This window comes from Hemitrygon akajei, chromosome 2 (assembly GCF_048418815.1).
Source record: "Hemitrygon akajei chromosome 2, sHemAka1.3, whole genome shotgun sequence".
NCBI lineage: Eukaryota > Metazoa > Chordata > Chondrichthyes > Myliobatiformes > Dasyatidae > Hemitrygon > Hemitrygon akajei.
Window position 1 is genome coordinate 43,842,195 of NC_133125.1, and position 24,677 is coordinate 43,866,871.

Consider the following 24,677-nt stretch of genomic DNA (forward strand, 5'->3'; position numbering starts at 1 on the left):
TGAATGCTATGAACAAAATGGTATAAATACAAGCTGTAGAAATAATATAACATAAGATAATACAAGAAATCACAAGTTTGATCTAACACACCACAAAATACCACATAATACCATGATCATTATATGACTTCACTCTAACTGTAACACCAGCTAGTGTGTATTTCCATCTAACCTTGACTCTGAATGCACTACTGTGATTGCTCAGGTAGGATTTAACTCTATTTAAGAAAGCTGAATATATGCAAATGTAGTAAGCATAGTTTCATGCATGTTAATCATGTTTGAAAAACTTGCCCAAATTCTTTGAGGAAGTAAAGAAAGCTGATAAAGGGAACGTGCAGAAGTAGTGTACTTTAGAGTTCAAAAGGAACTTGACAGCATGTCACATGTACAAGTTAAGTGTCCAAGGAATTGAAGGAAGTGTTTTAGCATGGTTTGAAAACTCAATGTCACATAGAAAAAAAGAGTTGGAATAAATGGATCATTTTTGGACTGGAGAGACAGAACTAGCGGAGTATCCTATGGATCTGATCTTCATCCTTAATTGTTTACTACTTAAAACATAGCAATGTATACCACAGGCATGGTCACTTTGTACCAGTTTAATCTGCACATCTGCCTATATGTGGTCTAGATCACTTCATTCCCTATCTATGGAGTGTTCTTGTGTCTGTCTGAATACCTCAAACAGTTTTACTTCCTCCTGCGGTGCACTTCAGGCAACTACCATTTTTTTAAAGTTGCCTAGTATATCTCCTTCAAACTTTTCCCTCCTTTCCTTAATGCTTTACTCTCTAGTGTTTTACAATTCCACCATGGGTAAATGACCCTGACTGTCTGCCCTGTTCACAAATTTTATTTACATCTATCAGCTTGTCTCAAACACTCCTGAGAAAAAAGTCCAGGTATTTGTTAATAATGTGTTTAAGTTAATGACCCAGAGAAGGGAATAAAAATTAAGGTTTTCAAGTTTGTTGATGATACCAGAAATAGGTGAAGGTCAAGTTCTGATGAAGGTGTTGTGATTCTGCAGCAAGATATATACAGATAGGGTGAAAACCTGACTAATGGAGTTCAATGTGGAGATATGTAAGGTCATGCAGTTTGGTAAATGTAATCAATTGTTGGATTATTTAAATAGAGAGAGAATACCAATTGAGTAAATTTCCAGGTGGTAGATGGGTGTAGGTGTCATAGTGCACAAGTCACAAATTTAGCTGGCAAGTTCAACAATAGGTTGAGACGAAGAGCACTTTGAAGTTTAAGACTAGAGGGATTTTGTTAAAGTAGTATGTGGTGTTGGTGGGCCTATACCTGGAATAATGTGCACAGCTTTGGCCCCTTTCCTTAAAATAAAGATATAATAGCATTGGATGCTAAATGATTTGGTTCTATGTTCTTTGAGTTTAGGAGAATGTGGTGCAACCTTATGAAAATGTATAAAATCTCAAGGGGGCTTGCCAGGGTAAATGTTTTAATGTTTTCACCTTTAGGAGAATTTCAAACAAGCAAACATTTAAAACTGTGATGTAAAGAAATTTCTTCTTGGAAGGTGTTGAATCTCTGGAATTCTTCATCCCAAAGGGTGGTGGAAGCCAGGTCATTAGATATGTTTAAGATGGAGGTATTCCTTGTGATGGTATCACCTGTTCAAACAAGCCCAAATATTTCTATAGATTGATTAAATCCATGTTTCACCTTCATTTTCCCAGAAAACTTGTTTGGCAACATCGCAGGTTATCAACATGTCGAAAAACTCTTCTGATGAATACTGAGCTGTTAGTTTGAAAAATGTTTTGAACTGTTCTACTACAAACACTATGGAGAAAGATGATAAATAAATCATATCCCTGAGTTAGTCTTGTATGTTTCTGCAGGCATAAGAAGCAACAGTAAGCCAATTGGCACCTTGAACACCTCTGCTATTCAATATTGTTGAATTTCCCATCCCCTTGACTTCCTTGTAGTTTCAATGTTTGTTAATCTCCACTTCCACAACAGAAAGAATCAATGACACTGCATGATCATGGCCTTCGCAGATTTTGCAGGCAGTTTATTTTTAAAAATGTTAAAGTCCCATGATTCCTTATAGCAAGCTGATTTAGGAAATAATGCTTTTTTATATTAAGTACACAGCTGTTTATTATTTATTGGGAGATACAGAATGGTAACAGGCCCTTCTGGCCCAATAAGCCTGTGCTGCCCAATTACGTCCATGTGACCAATTAATCTGCTAACCCGTACGTCTTTGGAATGTGGGAGGAAATGCACACGGTCATGGGGAGAGCATACAAACTCCTTACAGAGGGTGGCAGAATTGAAACCAGGTGGCTGGTGCTATAATAGCATTATGCTGACTGCTATGCTTAAGTGTCACCCATTGTTATTCCAGGATGGCAACTTGCACTTTATTTTACCTTGAGTTAAATGTGCTCTTACTGCAAGTTTAGCTATGGCGCTAAGCATTCAAGGGGATATCGAGTAACAGGAAGTCATGACATAGGAAAGGTATGGCATATGAACATAGGATATGCCAATAAAAGCCATGTCATCATGGTTCTAGTGAAATAAATATCCCTTTGCGTTGGCTAGCTCCTCAATTCCTCCTTTTCTCCCATCTCATGTATTATAAAACAATCAAGGCTTCCAGTTCCCACCCAATCCTGTTGGTGGGTTTCCAACTTGAACAGGTCTTCTTGGATTGAACAATTCTTGGACCTAACCCAAGAGTACTGGTTCTAAGAAAAGGAGGACTCATTCTAAGTAAATCCACAGTCTATTCTCCATCACTCTGGGAATTCAGACCTCTGGTGCTCTTTTCTGAAAGATCATCTCATCAACCACAATCCAAATTCTCTAATCATTTCCAGAAATGTGAAGGAAAAGAGAGAGTGGAAACATAAATGCATCCTGAGGAAAATGAGAGTGAAAAGGGAGTAACTGTAATCCAAAACAAAATGGAATGGCATCGTGGATTACCTGTATTCACATACAGGCATGCTCTTCTCCTGCATCCTGGTTACTTTGGTTCCTGACATGACCAGTTATGTGATTTGATCTTTTAATATAATTTCATCTTGTTAACAGTAATAATGGCAAGCCCCAATAAATTGCTTGGTATTTATTTTTCCACAATTGTTTCTCCTGGCCACTCAGTACGAATATGTAATATGACTTAAAGGTAATTTTCAAGCTTTAATCTCGGGGCTTTTGGTCAGAGCATACACAGCACCACCTGCCTCTGACTGGTTTCCTTCTAACATGGCTACTTGATTTTGTTCCTCATACATGAATCACAGAAAGTTAGCATTCGTACACACCAAGCAATCTAGAAGGAAAATGGAATATTGGGGTTAATAAAGAAAATGTTCAGTGGATTGATTACATTGGGATGAAGCATTTGTCTAATCAGGAAAGAATGAACAGTGTAGATTTATACTTTCTGGGCTTTAGGAGAGTGATTTCAATGAAGCATAGGAGATTCTGTTGTTGCTTGAGAGTATAGATCCTGGAAGCATAGCATGCATGTGCATCCAGCCAATGTTGTCCAAGCCCAAAGGATGGATCACTTAGAACCGAAATGAGGAGCAAATACTTCTGAGGATTACAAATCTTCGGAATTCTCTGCCCAAAGAAGTATGGATATTGAATAATCAAGACTGAGATATTGGACTGAGGGACAATTTAAAGGGATCAATCAGGAAAACTGAAGAGCGTGGCCCAAGATCATATAGGATTTCCCACGTCTCAGTTTTCAGCATGTTATCCTTAAGTATGCTCAACTATCAATTTTTGCCCCTTTAAATATACCATGCATAGAGTATTGTTTGTGTCATCTTTGAGAGTGTTAGCTGGTTATTTGCTTGAAGTGGGTTTTGATTTTGGGTAAGACAAAATTGCCGTGGAGATCAATTTTCTTATTACTAGTGAATACATCTATTGAGATTCTAGTTTGGATGTCAGGAGCTTATATTACGCCAGCCTAGATCTGCTCACAGTGAGAAGTCTTTTACTTGTGTAGAAATACTAAAGTTATCCTAATAATTATTCTAACCCTATACTTTGGATTAATTTTCTGAGTAACACATACAAAATGCTGGAGGAACTCAACAGGTCAGACAGCATGTAGGGAAAGGAATAAAGAGTTGATGTTTTGTCAGTTAAATTTGGTCTGTTCATACTCAAGTTGGCTTGGAATCAAACCAATTGTTGTCTTCACTTTTTGACCTACCTATGGATGTCTTAAATTGAAGTTTGGTTGGAAAATATACATTGCTTTTCTCACTTTCAGTTTGTAAGACATCAAATGAGCACCTGTAGATTATTTTGCAAGGGTAAGATAAAGATATATAATGAAATATTTTTAAATTCTTTAAACCTTGTACTTAAGCTATATCTTTCAAGTATAGTAGACTGGAGTATATTTATATGTTAGCGTAGTGACTACATATATTTTTATTTCAGGTTCTGCTTGTCTAAATGCATGCAGCTTGTTGCTAAATTTTCAAGCAGTAAATTTAAACCCGTAGCTAAGTTGATGTTTATGGGTGGGTTGCAGCCTTGCTGATTTGGAAAACTCTAAACATCGAAGTACACATCAGTAGTTGTAATATTTTATTACTGAATGAATGAAAGCACTGGACATGGTGCAGAAAATTCCTCATTTCCCTTTGGTGCATTTTGCCTTCTGCATAGTCCATTCAGTCTGCCACTGCCAGATGTGGATATGCTTCCATTGAAAATAACAGTCCAGCCTTTGTACACAAGGCACCAGTTATTTGCTTCCCCAAGCCATGGAACATCTTGCAAATCAGATTATTGGCAGATCCACATCTGTACACATTCAGGTAAGCCAAGGCTTACTGTAAACAGAGCAACACGAGAGCACCCCTTGGGCAACTGACTGATTATTTAGAGAAGAAAGTTCCAAGAAGATATTGAGTTAAATTCTTGCTAAAGAAATATTCAGATAAGACGAGCTCTGTGCAGACCCATTCTAAGAAGCATTTTTTGATTACTTTTTCAGTGAATGGTTTTATTGAACTCTTGATGTGTTTCTTAATTTGCGTTGGAAACTTGCAGTGTGGGCCTAATGCTGTGTGTGTGTGTGTGTGTGTGTGTGTGTGTCTGTGTGTGTGTGTGTGTGTGTGCGCTTTCCAAGTTTCCAGAGGTGCACTTCCATCCACTTGTTAAAGTGCAGGACAGATGTAATTCCATTAAACCAAGGTGTCTGTTCCCTGCACTTTTTGTTTTGTCCTCTGCTTCAAATTTTTCTGTACCTTTGACAGGAAATGGACTTCAATATGTACTGTCAGTTCAGCAAAACAAATGGTTTGATTAGCATGTGAGGAGCCAATGGAGAAAGGCTTGTATATTTTAGGTAAATGTGGAAAAAAAATATGATTTGCAGTATTCAAAAATTAAATATACCAACATGAATGTATGATATATGGAAGATATATTTTGCCAGATCATAAACTTTAAAAACGTCTGAGGTATGTGATTGTTAAGATGAAAATATGTGGACTATTACGGTAACTTAATCATTCCTCTTCCCCATTAAAGAACTCAATAACCTTGTAGAATCAGAATTGCAGGCTCACTAATTTGCTTTTATAAAATCAATACAATTATGATGGTTTAAGATAAGCAATCCATCTAAAACTAAATTTATCTTTTAAAAATATGGGTTTAAGAATAGTGAGAATTGAGCTATGTAGTTCAACTTCATTTGCAGTTATGCATGGCACAACTATGAAACTTAGTAATTTTAAGTGGAACTAAGTTGTTGAATTGCTGCTTAAATTGTAACTATAATTGTAATTGAATTGTAATACAATAAGTAATGATAGAAGTACTGTATAGAATAATTTTATTTCAGCTGGAGTGAAAACTCAAGGGTGGATTGTTCTACTTTCCAGTTTTGAGGTAAATTGCAGTAGAGAAGGGATAGCTCAGCTCAACAAGTAGATGATGAACATCAGTATAGACTTAACACCCCATTTCCCATCATCTGCCTGTCTATTTTAACTTATTGCTGATCAAGCTTCAGATCATCTTGGTGGTTTTACTCAAAAAATATTGCTTTTAATGTCTTTTGAACCTGAGCCTATAAATCCTTATAGCTTTCATAGCACCTAATATTCCATTCTGAGGTTAATTATTTTGTGCCAACTTCCCAGTGTTTATATTCCATCTTATCAGTGGTGGGTCCTGCTCCTGTGTGGTATTTTCTTTTATAGCTGTTTTTTAAAATCGCTTTGCTACCCCCCCCCCCCCCCAGTTTCATGTCCATTAATTTTTTTCTGTACTGTTAATTGTGATACCTTGTCAAAAGCTTGTGAACTGTTAAATGTAGTTTCCTTAGTTACCCTATCATCATTGTAGTCACCTTTTTACCAAAATTGACTGAAACTTTCAGTAATGTTCTCGTCTGGGGGGAAGCGGGGGTGTAGGACTCACCTGAAGTTATTATGTACAAATGAAACCATCAGATAAACCAAGGTGAAAGATGACAGTTTTGCTCAAAAATATCTGTTAACTAACCCATGGATAGCATAAGCTTGAACTATTAAATTCAAAGATCCAAAGTAACGACTTAGAAGAGGGTTTGGTCTTTGTATGGAGTTGCAGAAATCCAAAATATAAGGAAAATGTGACTACAGAATAAAGGGAGAAAGTCTGTCACTAGGCACCCAACCTGGAACGAGCAAGTCATTTTGAGAAAATCTCAGGTTTATCTGCAATCCAGCACAAGTAACTAGTGCTGATCAGCCCTCGTAAATTAGAGGTCAAAGCATTTCTATCAAATAATTAGGATGTTGAATGAGCTAGAAACTTGAGAAAATCAATTTGTAAATTAAAATATGAACAAGTAACCACAGCAAAATGCATTAGGCTCTTCTCTTGTGCCTAGCATAATGAAAACCATCCTTTTGAGTTACAGTCTAATAGTTGTACTAATAAGCAAGGCCATCAAGTTTACCCCTTTCAAAATACATCTCAGACTAAGGTTGAGCTTGGTTTGAATATAGAACTATAAATCTGTTTTAATTTTTCTGGAAAATTGAGTTATTTTTGTTGGAATTATAAGCAATTTTTTTGTAAAATTGTTTTGGCAATTCCTCAAATTGAAGTAAGCAAAACTTACTTAATGTATAGGAATGAGAGTAAATACCAAAGTGCTGTCTATCTAATTTCCTTGAGCAGCCAGACAGTAAACAATTTTCTGATGTGATTTTAGCAAAAGATTCACTTATACAGTGGCAAACTGCAGCGTCTAATAAACTTAAGATGTTAATCATGGAGTAATTTTTTTGCAATCATAATAGCTACCCTAAAATCAAGGATTAAATGTTACCCTAAAATCAAGGATTAATCAGAACGAGGTTCTGACACCCATATGAAAACAAGTTTCACTTTATCTTTGAGGTATTACAAGTTCTGGTAATTTCTGCTCAAACCAACAATTGAAACTGCCCAAAGTGACATTTCTGTGCAGAACTGACATGTGAGCATGATCTGTCATTGCTGACTAGTGGTGGATTTGTGGTATCTTTCTATTCTTTTCTCAATTTTCCTCCGAGCCTTTACTGGCCTACCAAGTTTTCATGACAGTTGCAGCCAATTTTCAACATGCTCAGATGCTTATTACTGCAGTAATGAATCTATAGAAGTGCATTGGGCGAGAACATTTGATACAAGGGCTTAGGAAAAATAGATTTTTGAAATGTTTCCACTAATGGGCAAACCTTAAGTGAAATCCACATTAAGGCATGAGAATAAAAGGGAAAGACATGACAGGAACAGTAAATTGAAAACTTTTAAAAGTTCAAAGTAAGTTTATTATCAAAGTACATACACACTCAATGGCCACTTTATTAGATAAACCTGTTTGTTAATGCAAATATCTAATCAGTCAATCATGTGGCTGTAATTCAGTGCATTAAAGCATGCAGAGGTAGTCAAGAGGTTCAGTTGTTATTCAGATCAAACATCAGAATGGGAAGAAATGTGATCTTAAGTGACTTTGATCATAGAATGATTGTTGGTGTCAGATGGGATAGCTTGAGTATCTCAGAAACTGCTGCTGTGGGATTTTTACGCACAACGGTCTTCAGAGTTTTCAGCGAATGATGCAAGAAACAAAAAACATCTAATGAGCAGCAGTTCTGTAGGTGAAAATGTCTTGTTAATTAGAGCAGTCAGAAGAGAAAGGCCAGACTCGTTCAAGCTGACAGGAAGATGACAGTAGCTCAAATAACCACACATTACAACAGTGCTGTGAACAAGAGCATCTCTGAATGCACAACACATCAAACTTTGTAGTGTGTGGGCTACAGCAGCAGAAGAACACACTTAGTTTCACTCCTGTACCTAATAAAGCAGCCACTAAGTGTATGTTACCATATGCTACCTTGAGATTCATTTCCTTACAGGCACTTACAGGAGAATAAAAGTATACAACAGAATTTCACAAAAAAAACTATACATAAACAGAGAAAGATTGACAAACAACCAATGTGCAAAAGAAGCCAAACTGCGCAAATAACAAAACTAATACTGAGAACAAGAGTTGGAAAGGGTAATTGGAAATGATTCTGTAGGTCATGAAATCAGTTCAGAGTAGTGTTGATTGAACATTTGATTCACATTTATGCAAAATCACTCATGGAATCACCTTCAAATATTGAGACTTGGAGATTGCGACCATGCCTCTTGAGGATGCTGGTATGCACAGCTGGTCTATAGCTGGTAATCACTAAAAAAAACTTAGTAGGGCATTTCAGTCTTCCAGTGTGATCCTTGCTGATCTGTCCAAAGTCTCAGTTCCTCATTCTTTCAATGCTAGTTCTACCTACCCTCAATTCCCCAATCTTTCAAAAATATATCTGTCTCTTTTAATACATCCAGCAGTCTAGCCTTCATAACCCTCTGGTTTGAAGAATTCCAGAGACTCACCACCCTCTACAAGAAGAAATCACTACACACTTAAATTTCAAATGGCTTACTGTATAATTTAGTCTCCTCATTCAAGTTTCTCCACCATCAGAGGAAGAGGCGCTTAACAGTCTCTGACCTGGCAGCAACTTTTAAGGCACTGAATACTTAAGCAGATGTAGAAACGAATATACTTAACAAGGGCTGGCATTTGTGAGGAAATAAAAATGGAGATAAAGCTGGTGGATGAAATGATGTTTCAAAGTAGTCAAATAGTTATTTTGTGTAATGTTATCTCTGGAACTTTTCATTATAGGGGGATAGAAAAACATTTAATCCACACATCACAAGACAGAATTGTATTCCAGGTCCAACCATTTCCTCCACCTATTTATAGTGGTTATCATCTCTCTTTCCAGTCCAGATGAAGGGTCTCAACCCAAAATATCGACTGTCCGTTTCTCTCCATAGATGTTACCTGACCTGCTGAGTTCATCCTCTTTTGTGGTGTTCCAGTACTTCCAGCAGAATGTGTGCTGAACCATGAGTGGCAGCATTAACATTGTCAGATCCCTGTTTCCAGTGTAGGTCTACCTTTTAATTGCTTTGTGAGACCATCATCCTAAGTTTTCCATGATATAATCTTTAAAATATCATCTGCTTTCAGGTTCTTCAACGTCTTTTGGACCACTTTCGAAGAAACAAAGACAAAGTTCTGCTTTTTTCCTTCTCCACCAAGGTTTGTAACTATCTTCAAATATGATTTACTTACAAATTGAAAAACAATATTTTTGAGTATGCAGGATTTTAAAGAAATGGTTGGTTTCATTTACAAGTGCCCTATTTAGGAGTTAACTTGCATTTTTGGCAGGAAGAAATTTTAAAATACTTGCTTCGTGGGATCTCCCCCTCCCACTAACTTTTAAAAAAACCTTTTCATTCCACAATTACGGGGAGAATCAACAACAGGGCTGGTGATTTATGAAAAATAAACCATGGAGTGGGTTCTGAGAGGTACATCTGGCATGGTTTATTTTTTTCACAAACTTCTAACATTTAGAGCCAATATTCTGCCAAATGTGGCATTGCTACTCAAATTCTTAAGAAAGTTTTTTTGAGGTTATTGCTACCTTAGTGATCCACTGAATGCTAAGGTAAATGCAGCTTTGAGGAGAGATGTTGGTGATTTGGTTTTTTTTAAAATAGCTGCTGCTCGAATTATTTTTAATAAAATGTAAAGAATTGACAATATGTTTGTTTCCTATATATTCTACCCTTGGTGCTTGCCCTGAGAAGGCTGCTTGATGCACTGTCAAGTTGCATGATGCTTTTGAAGGATTTTAGATTTAATTGATCGAATGCAATTTTTGTGATCAGTGGAAACAAAATAGTGTGAATTGCAATAGAAAGTGGTATGACATTTGTTTTATTCCTTGCCAACTTTGCTGTTAAATGGAATATTGAAAATATTTGATTTAACAGCAAAGAATAGTTAATTTAACAGCTGCCATCAAATGTTAATTAAATGGAGAGGAGCTAATGACTCTTCAAAGCCAAAAAGTACATAATGGTTAACCATGAGCTCCAATCTTCTATTTCTCACTGATGTGAAGGAAGCCTGCTAAGCACCATCATAAATCAAGCATTTTTATTTTGACCCTTTGGCCACAGCATTTGGAATTTAAGTCTGCTTCTGTACTGCTGTTTACATTTACCATCAAGTTTGGCATGTGGTCGTAGGAGTTCAGTTTCTTTGGTTCCACTATTTGGTTTCCAGCCTCTGCTGCTTGGGATTCTGAAGAGCAGACTTATTCTGATGTTTGAGCTCATCACCTGTCTGGAGAAAAGTGACCTGAGACTGGCTTTATGGTACATACTGTAGGTGAGAGCCAATTCAACAACTGTTCCTGCTGTGATGGTGAGGAGCAGCATAGATCCTCCAATTGCCAAGTTGTCATATTTTCTAAAAGTAGAACTGCACTACACTCTATCATGATTGTAGGCATCTCTGAAAACTCAATCATAGCTCCTTTATAACTCACTCTTGCAAGTTCTAATGCCATTATGTAAGCTTTGAATCTGTAGGTGACTTTTAGATGTATGGAATTCCTTGAACCAAAATTGAATTTGCTGTGGATAGTATTAGTTGAGTCCTACTTGAAAGCTGCTCAAGAATGGCAAGTAAATATATTTTCCTTTTTTTAAAAGCTACAAGTAATTTCCTTCATCATTAGCTAAATATAATGTGAAAGATGTGACTAGCTTGGGTTTCTTTTGTGCACCCTTCACTCAATTCAGATTGTGTGGCTATATTGTCAAGTATTGGCAGCTTCACCTTCTGTCAGATATTGATGTTGGACTAAAGGTAGTTTTCACATATGCATTGGATAGCGCAACAGGCATACTCCATTTCTGTGCTCCTGGACTAACCTCAGTTCATATCCCTGGTAGTAATTATACATCTGGTATCCAGATTGAGAGCTGACATGTTCCTTCTGACTCACCATTGGTGTGATCTCAAGGAAATTAATCTTCCAACTGTGGTATGGTTTAAACACAATTTGTCAGTGTGTGTGTGTGATGAAGCAATCTGCCTTTTCATTTACTAATAAGATGTGGGTATTTCTGCTGTGTTAGCATTTACTGCCCATCTTGCTGGAAGCACTTAGTATGTCAGGTAATAACTACAGACAGTTTACAAATCAAATATTTTTCATGAAAAAGAATGGAAAACAGGTTAGTTTTAGTTTGCAGAGAAAGTGATGGGGGAGAATAGGAGGAAAGAACTGTCTGTTCTTTGGTCTGTATTAAATGTTGCAATTAATAGGGTTGTGGATCATACTGGGGGGGGGGGGGGGCAAACAATAGTAATGGAGACAAAAAGTGAAAATGTGAGCCAGTATCACAGATAACAACCTGTGCTGATTGCTACTGAATTCTATTTTTATTTCAGATTCCCAGCACCTATTTCTTTTATTTTCATTCATTTAGGGTTGGTCAGCCATCTTGAACCATGGTAGTCTGTGTGTTGAAAATACTTCAACAATGCTGTAGATAAGAAATTTCAAAGTAGGTAACATTTTCAAGCTGGAACACAGGAACCTCTTGTGGTAATGACTCCATGCCCTTGCTGCTGCTGGTCTTCAGGCAGTAGTTGGTGCAGGTTTAGAAGGCACTCCAAAAATACCAGAATGAGTTAATGTGACAGACCATTATGAAAGCAATGTTGTTGAATGTCAAGGGGAAGTTACTCATCACTGTCCTGTTTAGATTGTCGTTCCCAACACTTCCGAGTGACGTGAACTGGTGCATATTAACAGTGTAGTGCACTGATGGTGGAGGAAGTACATATTCATTCATACGACGAGTGCTGATCACTGAAATTACTTTGTCCTCAATAGCTTTGATTTTCAGATTCACAGGCATCCAGTCATGTGGAGAGTATTTCAGTGTTCTCATGACTGGTTCTTTTTGGGTGAATCATTCGAAGTATTGCAAGATAAAATTTTGACCCTCCCTTGCAGCCATGATATTTTATGTAATTAGCCCAGTTAAGTTGGTGGTCAGGGGAGAGCCACCTTGTTGTCTACGCTGTAGAAAATAATGATGGTGACATTGCTAAATGCCTAAGAGATGTAGTTTACCATTCTATAATTTAGATGATCATTTATGAACACTTGTGTAGCATGAATATTACTTGCCACTTACCATTCTAAACCTGGATGCTGTCGTGTTTAGCTAGACATAGCAACAAGTAAATACCTCAGCAATCCAGGTGCCTTTGGATATCCAGCGTTGTCAGCTGAAGCAACTGTATTGGAGATATCAGCAAAGAAGCTGAACTGAATCATCTACTTGCACTTCTGACAAAAGTAACGAAAACACCAACTTGTCATTTGCACTGACATGCTCAGTTCACTTGGTGTTTAAGATTAGGCTGTTCTTGGAGTTTCCTTGACCTGCTAGCCCAGTAGTTCATCACCTTCACTGATACACATGTTGGAACTGCAGAACATTGATCCAATTGTTTGGTTATGTGAATATTCAGTTCCAAGGCACAGTGCCTTCACTTATTAGTCTATATATAGTGTTGCCAGGTTTCCAATCATATTTTTGTATGCCAGGTATTGCATTTGGCATGCATTTTGATATTCATTGAAACTGGGATAGTTCCCCAGGCTGATACACAATTAATGAGGGCCACAGAGTTCAACTGTGTGCTTAAGTTCAGTCCTGCTGCTGTCCCGGGCCCTTGAGAATGTCTGATTTTCAGCTACTAGATCTATTCTGAATCTATCACATGCAGTAATCCCAGTCAGTGTGTTAAAGGCAGGCAAGAGATCTGTTCTGTGATCATTCGCCCAGTGTTGTCACGAATAGATGTATCTGAAACGGATCGATGAGTGAGGTCAAGTAAGACTTTTCCGCATATGTTTCTCTTACTGTCTGCTACAAACTCAATGCAAACGGTAGCATCCCTCAGGACCTGGTGGCTTGTTCAGTTGTTGTGGTGCTAAGTTTTTTCTGATGAACTTTGATTCACCCTTTTGCTTCTCTAATTGCTGCTTCCTTGTAGTTTTTCATCTGGACGAGCACTGGTGGGTGTTATGTGATATCAGCACAGACATTCCTTGCACAAATTTGACCAGATACCATGCGTTCCAAGAACAATGTTGAGAACTTTCTGTGCCAAACACTCCCAATTGTATGCTACCTCTTGTGGGTCTGTTTTTGGGTAAAGTCTGGGCTATTGGCCAAAAGGTATGAATGTCCACTGAATGCTATAATGATGTGTAATTAGACTAGGACAATTCTCAATATATGAACATCTCCAGATGTTTGCGAGGATGGCTGCAAGGTTAGCTGGACTAGGTGTACTTTTGTAACGTCTGCATAAAATGTGAGAACAAGGGAGTTGCAGATGTGATCTGCAAATGTTAGCAAATTTGTGGTAGGTCCATGGAGAAAGAGAAAACAGTCCAAGCAAAGCAAAAGTAGTGATTTGGGAAAAAATGTTTTAAAAATTTCTCCTGGCATGTTTTTTTCCAAAAAAAAATTCTGTTTGCGGGACTTGGGTAAGTGAAATGGGTACCGGGAAAGCTGGGAAGAGAAGGCTGTAGGGAGAAGAACTCCAACTTGGGACCTGGTTGAACCTGTTACCATGGGGAATTTACAAGATTTTCCAATTTGTCCCTACTTATCAGACCAACCAATCAGACTGATATCTGTTTATATCTTCACTACAGTCCAATTAAATATATTTTGATGCCAGCAGAAATTATGTATCTTTTCATGTTGTGATGGCCATTATTATTGGATAATTATTTGATCCTTCTAAAATCAATATTACATTTGTGGCCTAAATTGAGATGATTTATTCTTATTTTGATGTAACCACATATTTGTATTTTTAATCTATTGCTCTGAGTTTCCCGATTTGGAAATGATGTATTCTATATAAATCTTAGATTTGTGGTTTATAAAGAACTTTAGAGAATTTTATTTAAGTAATGTTATTAACTTCAATATGAAGAAAAGATATTTGACTTTTAATTGAAGATGGTTTAATATTACTTCTATTTTAATCAATCTCCTTAAAAGTAAATATTCAATATTGCTTAAATCAGTTTGTCTAGACTGCAGTGTTTCACCCTAAATTTAATGAGCTGTAATACTTTTCTTATGAAAGTGGTGGGTCTTCCTTTTAATTCACTGTGCCAGATTGAGTATCAGTTTATATATTTTATATATAAAATGTTGTAAACATGCTTCAAGTTAAATCATTTCCATTCTTGGTAATTATGTCACTGCTGTGTTAAATTCATTTCATTTAGCTCACAGCTAATTTGGTTTTAGGGAGTACTGAAAAGTTTAACAAAACACTTGAAGTCCTTGTGGTCATATCTCAAGTGCCATCAAGGCCCCAATGCGTAATGAAGATCACCAACATTTCAGACAATGAAGAAGCAATATTACGTTTCAAGATGAAAACAGAAATGAACAGAAATTATGTCACTGAGAAGGTCAAGATGGAATACAAAAGTAAGCTAGCCAATAATATTAAAGAGGATACTAAAAGTTTCTTGAGATACATAAAGTGTAAAAGAGAGGTGAGAGTGGTTATTGGACTGCTGGAAAATGATGATGGAGAGGTAGTAATGGGGAACAAGGAAATGGTGGACAGACTAAATAAGTATTTTGCATCAGTCTTCACTATGGAAGGCACTAGCAATAAGGTGGAAGTTCCAGGTGTCATGAAGAGTGTCAAGGTACCATTACTAGGGAGAAGATTCATGGGAAACTGAAAGGTCTGAAGATAGGTAAGTCACCTGGATCAGGTGGTGTGCACCCCAGGGTTCTGAAAGAGGTGGCTGAAGATATTGTGGAGGCATTGGTAATAATCTTTCAAGAATCACTAGATTCTGGAATTGTTCCAGAAGACTGGAAAATTGCAAATGTCACTCCACTCTTCAAGAAGGGAGAGACAGAAGAAAGGAAATTATAAACCAGTTAATCTGACCTCAGTGATTGGGAAGATGTTGCAGTCAGTTGTTAATGATGTGGTTTCAGGGTACTTGGAGCCACATGATAAAATAGGCAATAATCAGTATGGTTTCCTCAAGGGAAAATCTTCCCTAACAAATATAAGACTATATAGGACCCTGGTCAGACCCCACTTGGAGTACTGTGCTCAGTTCTGGTTGCCTCACTTCAGGAAGGATGTGATAGCCATAGAAAGAGTGCAGAGGAGATTTACAAGGATGTTGCCTGGATTGGGGAGCATGCCTTATGAAACCAGGTTGACAGATTAGGAAAATGGGCAAAGAAATGGCAGATGAAATACAGTGCCAGGAAATGTATGGTCATGCTCTTTGGTAGAAGAAAGGAAAGGATAGAATATTTAATAAATGGAGAGAGAATACAAAAGAAAACTGGGACTTGGGAGTCTTGTGCAGGATTCCCTAAAAGTTAATTTGCATGTTTGAATCTGTAGCGAGGAAGGCAAATGCGGCGCTAGCATTCATTTCAAGAGTACTAGAATATAAAAAAACGTAATTTTGAGATTTTATAAAGTGCTGTTGAAGCCTCACTTGGAGTATTGTGAGCAGTTTTGGGCCCCTTATTTTAGAAAGGATGTGCTGAAAGTGGAGAGAGTTCAAGCAAGGTTCATGAAGAAGATTCCAGGATTGAACAGCTTGTCATATGAAGAGTATTTGATGGCTCTGGACTCTAGAATTCGAAAGAATGAGGGGGTGACCTCATTGAAACCTATCGAATGATAAAAGGCCTTGGTAGAGTGGATATGGAGAGGATATTTCTTGTGGTGGGAGAGCTTAAGACTAGAGGATGCAGCTTCAGAATAGAGGAACCATCCTTTTAGATAGATAGATAGATAGATACTTTATTCATCCCCATGGGGAAATTCAACTTTTTTTCCAATGTCCCATAAACTTGTTGTAGCAAAACTAATTACATACAATACTTAACTCAGTAAAAAATATGATATGCATCTAAATCACTATCTCAAAAAGCATTAATAATAGCTTTTAAAAAGTTCTTAAGTCCTGGCGGTTGAATTGTAAAGCCTAATGGCATTGGGGAGTATTGACCTCTTCATCCTGTCTGAGGAGCATTGCATCGATAGTAACCTGTCGCTGAAACTGCTTCTCTGTCTCTGGATGGTGCTATGTAGAGGATGTTCAGAGTTATCCATAATTGACCGTAGCCTACTCAGCGCCCTTCGCTCAGCTACCGATGTTAAACTCTCCAGTACTTAGAACGGAGGTGAGGAGGAATTTCTTTCGCCAAAGAGTGGTAAATCTGTGGAATTGGTTTCCACAGGCAGTTGTGAAGGCCAAGTCTTTATGAATATTTAAGGCAGTGATTGATAGATTCTTAATTGGTCAGGGCATGAAGGGATACAAGGAGAAGGCAAGAGTTTGGGACTGAGAGGAAAGGTGAATCAACCATTATGAAAATGGCGGAGCAGGTTGGATGGGCCAAATAGTTTAATTCTGCTCCTATATTTTATGGTTGAATATGTGCAATACAAATAAAAACACTTTTTTGGACTTGGGAATTCTAGCCAAGTTGAAGGATATGATTGGTGTGAATCAAGCTTATTTAGTTGAAGCTTGTGAAATAAGCTTATTTAGTTTGAGTCCTTTGTGATTCTGGTGCCTGATTTCTCCTAAGGGATAAATCAATCAGGTCTCTAATTGCTTCCTTATCACTGACCAATCATATGCAGCTTTAGGACTTGTAAATATAATTCTTAAATATAGAAATAACCCAGAGAAGCCATTAAATGGGTGTAAAAACAAAGTATTTGGAAGTATTCAAGTTAGACAGTCTGTGAAAAGAAGAACAGAATTAATGTTTTGTGTCAAGGACCCTTTATCAGAATTGATAAAGAAAATTAGTTTTAAGTTGCCAAAAGGCTGAGGTGAAATGAAATAGAGAAAGGGTTAGGGTGCAGCCAAGGATGCCAAAGTGATTTTATGTTTATGGAGCTGTGTGATGGGAATTGCATGTTATGTATAAGCTTTAGATTTGGGGCTGACAGGGAACTTCAGAGAGTATTATTTAAGTACTGTTATTACCATAAATAAATGAGGGGGGTGAGAGAGAACGAACTTGTAAATGTTGTGGAATACAAGTCAGTGCCACTGCTGAGACATGAAGCCAAAAGGAGAATAATGGAAATACAGTGGCATGCAAAAGTTTGGGCACCCTGTTCAAAATTTCTGTTACTGTGAATAGTTAAGTGAATAGAAGATGAACTGATCCCCAAAAGTCATAAAGTTAAAGATGAAACATTCTTTTCAACATTTTAAGCAAGATTAGTGTATTATTTTTGTTTTGTACAATTTTATAGTGAAAAAAAGGAAAAGAGCACCATGCAAAAGTTTAGGCACCCCAAGAGATCTGAGCTCTCAGATAACTTTTATCAAGGCCTCAGACCGTAATTAGCTTGTTCGGGTTATGGCTTGTTCACAGTCATTGTTAGGAAAGGCCAGGTGATGCAAATTTCAAAGCTTTATAAATACCCTGACTCCTCAAGTCTTGTCCCAACAATCAGCAGCCATGGTCTCCTCTAAGCAGCTGCCTAGCACTTTGAAAATTAAAATAAATGATTCCCACAAAGCAGGAGAAGGCTATAAGAAGATAGCAGAGCATTTTCAGGTAGCCATTTCCTCAGTTCATAATGTAATTAAGAAACGGCAGTTAACAGGAACAGTGGAGGTCAAGTTGAGGTCTGGAAGACCAAGAAAACTTTTCGGGAGAACTGCTCATAGGATTGATAGAAAGGCAAATCAAAACCCCTGTTTGACTGCAAAAGACCTTCAGGAAGGTTTAGCAGATTCTGGAGTGGTGGTGCACTGTCCTACTGTGTGGTGACACCTGCACAAATATGACCTTCATGGAAGAGTCATCAGAAGAAAACTTTTCCTGCATCCTCACCACAAAATTCAGTGGCAGAAGTTTGCAAAGGAACGTCTAAACAAGCCTGATGCATTTTGGAAACAAGTCCTGTGGACTGATGAAGTTAAAATAGAACTTTTTGGCTACAATGAGCAAAGGTATGTTTGGAGAAAAAAGGGTGCAGAATTTCATGAAAAGAACACCTTTCCAGCTATTAAGCACAGGGGTGGATCATTATGCTTTGGGCTTGTGTTGCAGTCAGTGGCATGGGGAACATTGCACTGGTAGAGGGAAGAATGAATTCAATTAAATAGCAGCAAATTCTGGAAGCAAACATCACACTGTATGTAAAAAAAAAGCTGAAGTTGAAAAGAGGATGGCTTCTACAACAGGAAAATGATCATAAACACACCTCAAAATGCACAATGGATTACCCCAAGAGGCGTAAGTTGAAGGTTTTGCCATGGCCCTCACAGTCCCCCAACCTAAACATCATCGAAAATCTGTGCATACACCTCAGAAGAGCAGTGCATGCAAGACGGGCCAAGAATCTCACAGAACTAGAAGCCTTTTGCAAGGAAAAATGGGCGAAAATCCCCCAAACAAGAATTAAGAGACTCTTTGCTGGCTACAGAAAGCACTTACAAGCTGTGATACTTGCCAAAGGGGGTGTTACTAAGTACTGACCATGCAGGGTGCCCAAACTTTTGCTTTAGGCCCTTTTCCTTTTCTGTTATTTTGAAACTGTAGAAGATGGAAATAAAAGTAATCTTGCTTAAAATATTAAAGAAATGTGTCATCTTTAATTTTATGCCTTTTGGAAAGAAATCAAGTTATCTTTTACTCGCTTAGCTATTCACAGGAACAGAAATTTTGACCAGGGGTGCCCAAACTTTTGCATGCCACTGTAGTTGTCCTTGGCATAATGAAATGCAAATTTTGAGAGTGTGAAAGAAAAATAAAAAATGCTAAGAACTCTCAGCAGTTCAGGCGGCATCTGTGGAAAGAGAAACAGCATTATATCTGATTGGAGACCCTTCATAATAATTATGGAGCTTCCAGCAATTTTTTTTCATTTTTAAAATAAAAGTAGAAAAAGCTGGAAACACAGCATTTTTTGATTTTATTTCAAACATTTTTAAGAACGTGATGGTTTATACCCAAGATTGTCTGAACTCCATAATTAAGTTGTTTAGTGACTTGCAAGTATTCTTACTTCAGAATTCAAATCAGGTTTATGTAAAATCTGTTGTTTTGTAGCAGCAATACAGTGCAAAAATATTTTTTAAACTATTATAAGTTACAATAAAAATAAAATAAGTAAATATGTAGTTCAAAGGAGGAATAGTGAGGTAATGCTCATGAGTTCATGGGCCACTCAGAAATTTGATGGCAGAGGAGAAAGATACTTCTCTTAAAATCTTGAGTGTGTGTCTTCAGGATCCTGTACCTCCTCCATGATAGTAGTTAAGAGAAGAAGGCATGCCCCAGATGGTGAGGGTCCTTAATGAGGAATGCTGCCTTAAGGCAGAGCCTTTTGACGATGTCCAGAATGCTGGGGAGGTGTGTGCCTATTGTTGTTGCATGAATGAAATCACCGGAGAGAAAGTTACTGGTAGATACAAAGCAGCTTCTTTATTCGAGAAAACAAGGTATAGCAGGCATCATACCGAGATGCTTTCGGTGGAAAAGTCTGCTGGCCCAACGTGGGGCTCAATATTTATTTGCTAAACACAAAGGACAATTCCATATTTACAAATTATAGACTATGCTTTCTTTTGAAGCTACATGCAAACTTCACACCTTCTGGTTCGTCTGTGGACTGGGATTCGCAGCTTTCAGGAAATGCATTGTTCCAAATTAAATCCACAATAGCTTGTTAAGGAACAGAAGACTGGTAGCCAAAGCCATTTGCAAAATGTAAATGACCTAAACCCAAAAACACCTATGATGAAACTGGCTGAGTGTACAACCCTCTGTATATTCTATTGATTCTGCATATTGGTGCATCCATACCTGATGGTGATGCAACCAGTCAGGATGCTCTTCCTCGTACATCTGTAGAAATTTGCTACAGTGGCTTACCAAATCTCTTCAAGCTTCTAGTCAAGTATAGCTGCTGACATGCCTTCTTTATAATTGCATTGATGTATTGGGCCCAGGATAGGTTCTCTTGAGATGTTGACTAAGAGATGTGCTGGCATTGGAGAGGGTTCAGAGGAGGGTCACAAGGGTGATTCCAGGAATGAAAGGGTTATCGTGCGAGGAAAGTTTGATAGCTCTGGGTCTGTGCTCACTGGAATTTAGAAGGATGAGGGGGGATCTCCTTGAAACCTTTCGAATGATGAAACAGTAGGTGTGGAAAGGATGTTTCCCATGGTGGGGGTGACGAGAACAAGAGGGTACAGCTTCAGGATAGAGGGGCATCCATTTAAATCCTGGCAAAATGGCCAGGATTTGAGTCGCCTTATATCCTTTGGGAGAATCTGTAAGATGAGAAAAAAGTCTGTTTTAAAGGCAAAATAATAGGATTGTGGATGTTCTGTTTCAAATGCTTTTGAGGAAATTCAAAGATTTTTCATATACTAGTTTTGTTGAACACTTTTAAAATGGATCTAATAATGGAGAATAGCCATTGCCAGTTTTAGTGAAGAGTTAATAAGAGTTTCTATTTGACATGTATGGACTTGATATTTATTATGAAATGTATTTGTTCCACTGTATCAATGGTAAAAATGGCTAGCGCGATGCTGTTACAGCTCAGGTTGTTCTGGAGTTCAGTTCTGGCGCCATTCTGTAAGGAGTCTGTATATGTCCTCCCCATGGAATGTGTGTTTTACCCTGAGTATTCTGGTTTCCTCCCACAGTCCAAAGATATACCAAGTAGGGTAATTGGTTATTGTAAAGTGTCTCATGATTAGGTTAAGGTGAATCAGGGTTGTGGGGTTGCTGCTGGGGTGGCATGACTCAAAAGGCTGGAAGGGCAACTTCACGCGTATCACTCAGTAAGTAAGATTTTAACGCATCCTTACCTAATATATAATTTCCTGTCACGGATCTTTCATTTCGGACATTCCTTCCTTCCTCCTTTTCTGCACCTTAAAACTTGATTTATCTTTCACTCTGGATTATTTCTTCTGTTCTGATTAAGTTTGATTTATCTGAAAAATATGAACCTTTCATACTGCCCAACCATGCCTGATCTGTTGAGTATTTCCAGCAAACTCTGTTCTTACTCCACTTATCTATTCATTCCTGAAATCCACCAATTGTAAACAATATTTTATCAAATTTGTTTTTCCTTCTAGAAATTTTAGAATATATCTTTTGCAAAAATAACTACTTTCAATGACAGAACAGATGATTTAAAAAATGCCAGTAAGTGATGAGATGTGCTGTTGCAGGACTTGTGTTTGTGAGGGAGAGCATGTGGGAGTGAGACCGTTCTTACTTAATTGAAAATTATCCAGAATAACTGGCTGTTTGCTTTTTTTTAATGTTTATTTTAACCATGTGGTCATCCATTCATTTGTTTGTTATTTTTAAGTAAAAATGATTCGAACTGTTAGACTTCTCAAAAGCAATGTTAGATTTTGAAGAAATGTGTTTCCTGGATATTTATTTTATCAATTTTAAACATTACATTGAGACTCAGGTTTCCACTATCAATATTTTTATGGTATTTTAAATGCAGCAAAGAAACAATCTTTCAGTCTACAAGATCACATCCTGCCTTATTTATAAGTTACAGATTATAATTATAGTTATAGTTATAATTAAAATTAAAATTATAATTATAGTTACCTCAACCTTCAACTTAGAAATAGATCATTGCTAATCACGATCCATTTACCATAGCAATAATTTCATCTTGTTTTATGTTGTTTTTGTTTTTATTTCTGTTTACCCATCAAATTGCCTTTTAAAACATCAGTGCTTCTTCCACTCCATCTGTTTGGTACTTTCACTGCATTCTATAAAAAAATCTTCTCTTAAATTCTGTATTTGGTTTGCTTGTAGCTAATTTCTATTGCCTTCACAAGGATGTTGTTAGGACTAGAAAGCTTGAGTTATAAGGAGAGACTAGATAGGCTTGGCTGTTTCCCCTGGAGGGCAGGAGGATGAGGGGTGATGTTCTAGAGGTTTGTACAGTCATGAGGTTCTTAAAAATGGTCAAGATCATTTTCTTCCAGTCGGAAAGTTTAAAATTGTAGAGCATCAGTTTATGCTGAGAGGCAAAAGATTTAAAAGGCAACTGACAAGCAACTTTTTCTCAGAGAGTGTGGTGGATAATGGAGGCAAGCTGCCAGATGAAGTGATAAATAAATACAACATTCAGACAGGTACATGGATGGGAATGGTTTAGAAAGGTCGGGACCAAATGCACGCAAATGGGACTAGCTGAGGAAGCTGTCTTGGTCAGCATGGGCAAGTTGATTTGAGGCACTTTTTTCATGCTGTATAACTCTCACTCTACTTTGCTCCCATATTCTAGATTCAATAATAAATTGAGGCACTTTTCCCACTTTACCTTAACAAATCCATTCCAATTCATTAATTTCTAGCCTTTGCATCTGCAGTTACAACTTTATAAGCCTTTATAATTATAACTTAATTATAAATAACTTATATAATAATAACTTATAACTTAATTATAAATAAATAACTATAAATCCTCACCCCTGCCTCTGGGGTTAGCGGGCTCTGTGGCCGGGCCTGGTCTGGTTTGCTGCTGGGAGCGTGGCCTGGTGATCTGTGCGACGGACGCCCCACTCTCCCTCTTGGCGTTCCACAGCAAGTCCACCCGGGCTGCCACCTTCCGGGGGTTGCTGAAATCCACGTCGGACAGCAGCAGGCGTATGTCCTCGGGCAGCTGCTCCAGGAATGCCTGCTCAAACATGAGGCAGGGCTGGTGTCCTCCGGCCAGAGACAACATCTCATTCATTAAAGCCGATGGAGGTCTGTCTCCCAAACCATCCAGGTGCAGTAAGCGGGCAGCCCGCTCGCGCCGTGAGAGTCCGAAAGTCCGTATGAGCAGAGCTTTGAATTCCGTGTATTTGCCGTCCGCTGGGGGAGACTGTATGAACTCCTCAACCTGGGCCGCTGTGTCCTGGTCGAAGGAGCTCACCACGTAGTAGTAACATGTGTCCTCCGAGGTTATCTGCCGAACGTGGAATTGGGCTTCAGCTTGCTGGAACCATAGGTGAGGTCGCAGCGTCCAGAAGCTTGGCAGTTTCAACGAAACTGCATGAACAGATGCGGCGTCGGTCATCTTCGGCCCAAATATCGTTTGGGCTATCGGGGTCAGCAATTGTAGCGGTGTGCTACACGCAGCGCTGAAATAACGACACGGAGTCGGTAAACTGCAGTTAAAAAAGATTTTATTCGAACTTCGCGGTCTCGCTTTAAAGCATCCCTGATCCCGCCCTCCCCGGGCGTGGATGCTGTAGGGGGCACGTATTCACAGTCCTGTCCCGCACGCGGATGCTGTAGGGGGCATGTATTCACAGTCCTGTGTGGGCTTTTCCCTTTGTTGGTGAAGCAGACTTGGCGCCCTTTTGGGACTGGCCTTTATGCCGGCGTGCTGGCTATTTGTGAGCCGGTTCAAGTGCGCTAGGAAGTGGGTTGCAACAATATGTTAATTCACGTGAACCTTTATTTAACTGACAAAAGTACAAAGAAAAGATTTTCAATAGTTTAACTGACCAACTTAATTGTATTTTGTAAATATACACAAATGTAGAATTTGATGGCTGCAACACACTCAACAAAAGTTGGGACAGAGGCATGTTTACCATTGTGTTACATCACCTTTCCTTTTAATAACACTTTTTAATCGTTTTGGAACTGAGGATACTAATTGTAGTAGATTTGCAATTAGAAATTTTGTCCATTCTTGCTTGATATAAGACCTCAGCTGCTCAACAGTCTGTGGTCTCCGTTGTCTGATTCTCCTCTTCATGATGCGCCATACATTTTCAATAAGAGATAGATCTGGACTGGCAGCAGGCCAGTCAAGCACACGCACTCTGTGTCTACAAAGCCACGCTGTTGTAGCCTGTGCAGAATGTGGTCTGGCATTGTCCTGCTGAAATAAGCATGGACGTCCCGGGAAGAGACGTCGCCTTGATGGCAACATATGTCTCTCTAAAATCCTAATATACACCTCAGAGTCAATGGTACCTTCACATACATGTAACTCACCCATGCCGTGGGCACTGATGCACCCCCATACCATCACAGATGCTGGCTTTTGCACCTTTCGCTGATAACAATCAGGATGGTCGTTTTCATCTTTGGCACGGAGAACT

At 38.3% G+C, this 24,677-nt stretch overlaps 1 protein-coding gene across 4 annotated transcripts in view; it reads left to right on the forward strand.

Moving 5' to 3' along the window:
- Positions 1-24,677, forward strand: part of ercc6l2 (excision repair cross-complementation group 6-like 2) — a 96,113-nt gene that overhangs the window by 39,291 nt on the left and 32,145 nt on the right. For all 4 annotated transcript variants that reach the window (XM_073071393.1, XM_073071410.1, XM_073071418.1 and 1 more), the window contains exon 11: positions 9,608-9,679. In XM_073071393.1, the coding sequence (XP_072927494.1) occupies positions 9,608-9,679 (72 nt within the window). The remainder of the gene's footprint in view (positions 1-9,607; positions 9,680-24,677) is intronic.